The sequence below is a fragment of the Muntiacus reevesi genome, chromosome 7 (genome assembly GCF_963930625.1).
Source record: "Muntiacus reevesi chromosome 7, mMunRee1.1, whole genome shotgun sequence".
NCBI lineage: Eukaryota > Metazoa > Chordata > Mammalia > Artiodactyla > Cervidae > Muntiacus > Muntiacus reevesi.
Window position 1 is genome coordinate 8,770,661 of NC_089255.1, and position 6,000 is coordinate 8,776,660.

General features: G+C 41.2%; 1 protein-coding gene across 2 annotated transcripts in view; it reads right to left on the reverse strand.

Annotated features, from left to right (window-relative positions):
- WDR41 (WD repeat domain 41) overlaps positions 1-2,174 on the reverse strand; it is a 44,687-nt gene extending 42,513 nt beyond the window's left edge. For both annotated transcript variants that reach the window (XM_065940986.1, XM_065940985.1), the window contains exon 1: positions 1,932-2,174. In XM_065940986.1, coding sequence (XP_065797058.1) covers positions 1,932-1,982 — 51 coding nt within the window. In that variant the 5' untranslated portion in view covers positions 1,983-2,174. The remainder of the gene's footprint in view (positions 1-1,931) is intronic.
- Between the last annotated feature and the right edge of the window lie 3,826 nt (positions 2,175-6,000).

The following is a 6,000-nucleotide window of genomic DNA, read 5'->3' on the forward strand; positions in this document are numbered from 1 at the left end:
CATAAATTTAAATCTTTTCAGGTCAAAATAAATTTTAAAAGATGCATTTTGTTTTATGGAAATTATACCTCAATAAACCTGATCTAAAAAACTAATGGGCCAAACCAACACAATATTTTAAAATGAATGTTTCTCAAAATGTGGCAGAAATACAACTCTAAGTCAAAGGGGTAAAATATAACATAGACTAAAACAGTGCCTACCCCATTACAGGCACTCAACCCGTGTACTGAATGAACAAAGGGAAAGTGAAATAATTCATAGTCAATGAATTCAATAAATTCAACTTTGGACAATATTGATAAATTGGTAAATTTACACAGTATGATGCTTAGTCCTAAGACCTACACACCTTCATTTCTATTTGAAAATATATGAGTGGCAGTCCATACGCCAGACACTGTATAAAGGCACATATGGCTTATAACTCATTAAATAATTCTGTAAGGTAGATCTTACCAACTCCATTTCTATAGTCAACTCCAGTACTATTTCATGATAAAACCTGTTTCCTTAACCTCTAAATTGTAGCTTCTCAAAGGTGACAATACTGACATTTTGGACCAGGTAATTCTTTTGTTGAGGATTTCCTGTGCATTTCAAGATGCTGAACATCATTCCTGGCTTCTACACACTAAATGTCAATAGAAATCCAACCTCTCCCCAAACCCCTCAATAGTGACAAATAAAAATGTCTCTGGACATTGCCAAATGTCCTCTAAGGGGCAAAACCATCCCAGTAGGCAAACACTGCTTAAACTAGAAGCCTAGATACTAAGTGCTTACATAATGAATGGAAAATCACTGGTTCGGATAATGTACAAATTCACAGCAGTTATAAAACACAAGTAATTTTACATGAAATATACAATTTAACATTTATTAATGTTTTTAAAAAAATCCACTCAAAGCAGTAATTTTTTTTATCCCATCGCCCTTCTAGCAATGGTTCTGATGAGAAAAAGCAAATCCAAGAAGTTTGAAAACTGTACACTACTTCCTCCAAATGAAAACTTGCTGAACAGGGTAGAATTAGTTAATCAAATTCTATGATTAAAAAATAATTGGGTTAATAAGGAACTGTCATATATATCACACATGAACTAGTCAATTTTCCACAATTCTTCCACAATCTTTAGAATTTAAGTCTATCTGTAATAAACCTAATTTTAAATAAGAAATACTTTTTAAGACAACGATAATAAGCCTCAACTGCAAAGATATGAGGAAGTTAAAACGGAGAAGATTGCTTACAACCCAAGTTTTTCTTAACAATCAAAAATATTCCCTATAAAAAAAGAGAGAAAATTCAACATGAATTCTATTCTTGAATAGCATTTGAAATAAATTCCAGACCTCAATACTTTCCAGGTTCCAAAATTACTTTATTCTCAACATTTAAGTCTATTCGGCTATTCAGGACCATGAAGAAAGTGTGACTATGGGACTCAGATAATTCGAATATAATTTTAACTTTTAAGCAAATTATTGATTTTTTAAATAATCACCTTTTTTGGTTTCACAGAATGAAATTAACTTCATATTCCCTGAGCACGCATCAGTTGATGTTGCGAAGTGACAAAATATCAAACAAACCAAAAGTGTAAATCTGCAGTCACACGACTTACTTACTCTCTACTAAACTGAATGCTTTTTATTTAGAATGAGACTGCTTTAAGCAGGCAGAAGACTAGTCGGGCGTCCCTGATTATGTCATCGGACTGCATCAGTTTCCGTCTCCACATCTCCTAGAAGCGGGGTCTACTCTCAGGGAGAGGGCCCCCCACCCCCGCTGACCTCGCCCTCGGAACCCGCAGGCCCCGCCTCCGCCGGGTCTCCCACGTCCGGACGCGAGCCGGGCTCAGACAGCAGCCACAGTTCGGGCAGGCTAGGCCTCTGCGGCGGCAGGCAGGGTCCACCCGGGGATTTACCTCGGCCAGTCCCTGTGGTTCTCGGCCTCCCCCGATCAGCCATCGCAACATCCGGGCAGCGACGGCGTCCCGCTGGCCCCAGCCCAGGTCAACCCCAACTCCGCGCAACCCCGGCCTCTTCCTGGTCCCCGGATAGCAGCACAGCGCACCTTCTGATACCCGCCGGCTCAGGTCTGCCCGAAAGACCCGTGAGCGCGAAGTGGAGCCCTCCCCAGAGGGAAGACTTTTTTCCCCAAAGAGCTACCGTACCCAGCTGCTAGAAGTTTGCTTTAGGGTAGCCGCCAGAAGAGCAGCAGCCCAAAGCTAGGGTGTCCGCAGAGGGTCAGAGGCAGGCGCTACAGCCAGTGAGCACGCGCGGGGCGTCGCCCGCTTTGCCCGCCCAGATTGGGTCGTTGGCGCGGTCCCTAGTGGACGTGCGTGGCGCTGCAGCTGGAGCCTGCAGAGCAAGTTCATGCTGAGAAGAAATACTATCCTCCTTTTTCAGAGGGCTGGTGCATCTTTTACTTGGCTTGGGGATGAGGAAAACTTTCCCTCTCCCCGCGGTTTCCTAGAGAGCCGCCTGGAGAAGCTGTACTTTCCTAAGCTTTCATCTCGACTAATCCAGTGGCATATGCGTACACCAGAATCTAAGAAATACTCTTCTGATCTAGAAAGCACTGGTCCAGATTCCTCCCTTGCTTTCTTATAGAGCAGCTGAGAAAGAATCTTATAAGAGTATACTAGAGAAACCTCAGGAAAGCAGAAAGAGTGGGAAGTACTAAGCCTTCATCTCTCCACCTAGACAACAACTGTACTTGACAGAACCTGTTTGAACTATTCAATAGACTCTGAAGAGTCTTCTCCAACACCACAGTTCAAAAGCATCCATTCTTTGCCTCTCAGCTTTCTTTATGGTCCAACTCTCACATGCATACATGACTGCTGGAAAAACCATAGCTTTGACTAGACGAACCTTTGTTGGCAAAGTAATGTCTCTGCTTTTTAATATGCTGTCTAGGTTGGTCACAGCTGTGCTTACAAGGAGCGAGCGTCTTTTAATTTCATGGCTGCAGTCACCATCTGCAGTGATCCTGGAGCCCAAGAAAAAAAAGTCTGTCACTATTTCCATTGTTTCCCCATCTATTTGCCGTGAAGTGATGGGACCGGATGCCATGATCTTAGTTTTTTTTTTTTTTTTTTTTTTTTTTTTAAATATTATTTTATTAGTTGGAGGCCAATCACTTTACAACATTTCAGTGGGTTTTGTCATACATTGACATGAATCAGCCATACAGTTACACGTATTTTGAATGCTGAGTTTCAAGCCAGCTTTTTCACTCTCTTCTTTCACTTTCATCAAAATGAAAGTGAAATAGTAACTATTCACTAGTGAAATAGTAACTATTCACATGAGTTATTTTAGGACAAGAGGTCCCGGTAAAGAACATGGAACTAACAAGCCACCACCAACTAGAAGAGTTTAAGAAAGGTCAAAAGGAGACATGCCCTACTGACCTCCCAGAATCCTCTTCACTGGCATTCATCTTTGTTGAGCAATGAGTGTGCCACCAGGAAGGACCCTAGGTCCTAGTGATTGGCCAGAGACATCCCAGAAACTAACACCATCCCCAGAACACCAGGGGCCCGAGTCACATGGCAGAGCAGTCCCCCCGGGTTCCTTTGTCCTCCTGCTCTCCACAAGGCACCCCTTCCCAGTAAAGCCTCTTGCTTTCTCAGCACCTCTGTCTCCTCGGACAGTTCATTTCTGAGTGTCAGACAGGAGTCCACTCTTGGGCCCTAGAAGCGGTCCCCCTTTCAGCAATAACTATCTGATAAAGAGTGTAAATTCAGAATATAAACTTTTAAAACATAATAGAGGTCCAACTTGGGGTAAGATAGATTAAACACACAACTCCTTCTTTCCAAGCAAACACTACAAAACCTGGATAGTGCAGCCGTATGAGAATCAAAAACGAATTCAAACTACCACCAACTCAGTATTTCTTTTTCCTCCAGTAACCCACGGACAGAGGGGCCTGGCAGGCTACAGTCCATGGGGCTGCAAAGAGTCAGGCACAACTTAGCAATTAAACAACAACAACCGCTTTCCCAGTCTATATCCAGTGCAGCCTCAAATCTAGAAGTAAGCACAGTGACATAGACAGAGAAAAATGCAGGGAAAGTCCTCTATTTATGGCTATAACAGTCAGAAAAGGAATCTTTAAAGTTCAGAAATTTGGAGCATCTGATTTCTAATCAGACATCTAAAAGAAAGATCACCAAAGAACCAGAAAACACTAAAAACATAGTGGGAAGAGGAAACACCACAGGGAATTTTATATTAACTTCTGAGGTCACTCCTCTCACCTGAATATGCATGGTTCTAACTAGCATACCAAAGACACTGAGAACTTAGCTAACATAAAATTTCACTCAGACCCAAGGCTAATTACTGGGTGGTACAAAGAGGACAAATTCAAATACCACTGCTAACACTTTAAAACTGAACCATGATTGGAACCACAGTCACAGAAGGTTGGAACTAGCCAGGTTAATCACTTACTAAAATAAAAATACCAAAGTTCTCAAGAGGACTTAAAACAGATTCTTCGTGTAATACATACAAAGGTGTGAAATACAATCTGAAATTACTTGGCATATGAAGAAATACAAAAACCTCAACTCACATGGGAAAATATAATTAAAGATGCCAATGACAAGATGATACAAATGCTGGAATTATCTGACATGACTTCAAAGTCAAGTCAGAAGACTGCTCAAATGGCAACTGTGACACTATTGAAACAAATATTAAACGGGAAGTGAGCCATCAGCAGGGCTCCCCAGGCGGCCCAGGGGCAGAGACTCCAATACTTTGGCCACCTGATGCAAACAGCCAACTCATTGGAAAAGACCCTGATGCTGGGAAAGATTGAAGGCAGAAGGAGAAGGGGACGACAGAGGATGAGATGGCTGGATGGCATCACCGACTCAATGGACATGAACTTGGGCAAACTCTGGAAGATGGTGAGGGACAGAGAGGCCTGGCGTGCTGTAGTCCATGGGGTCGCAAAGAGTCAGACACAACTTGGCTGGACAACAACAAATTGGATAGTCTGGAATAAAAAGGAAAAGTCCTAAAAACATACAACCTACCAAGACTGAATCATGAAGAAACAGAAAATATGAACAGTCCAATAAGTAAAGAGAATTAGTAATCAAAAAAACTTTCGAACAAAGAAAAGCCCAGAACCAAATCCTACCAGGGTCAAAAAAGAATTGATAGTGGAATTTCTCTGGTGGTCTAGTGGTTAAGAATCCGCCTTCCAATGCAGGAGATCCAGGTTTGACCCTGGTCAGGACACTAGGGTCCCCCATGCTGCTGGTAACTACTGTGCCCATGCACCTCAACTAGAGCACCCATGCACTCTTCAATCTGTCTGACAAAACCAGAGAGAAGCGTTAAGACCCTGCTACAACTAAAATCCAACACGGTCAAAAGAAAGAAAGAAAAAAGGAAAGAATTGATAACCATCCTTTTCAAACTCTTCCAAAAAACTAAAGAGAAAAACTCCCTAACTCATTTTATGAGGCTAGGATTACCCTGACACCAAAGTCAGATACAGTCATTGCAAGAAAACTTCAGTCCTGCATCCCTGAGCACCACAGATGTAAAAGTTTTCATCAAAATATTAACAAATTCAACAGCACAAAAAAAGAAACATACACCATGATCAAGTGGGAATTTTTCTAAGAATGGTTCAACATTCATAAATCAATAAATGTGATATGCCACATTAATAGAATGAATGATAAAAAGCATACAATCATCTCAATAGATGCAGAAAAGCACTTGACATAATTCAACATTCTTTCATGATAAAAACTCTCAACAGTATTACAAAGTCCTAGCCAGAGCAACTAGGTAAGAAAAAAATAAAAGACATCCAAATTGGAAAGAAAAATAAAACTGTCAATACTCACAGACAACATGAAAACCCTAAAGACTCCACCAAAAATTATTAGAAATGATAAATGAATACAGTCAAGCTGTAGGAAACAAAATCAATACACAAAAATTTGTTGTGTT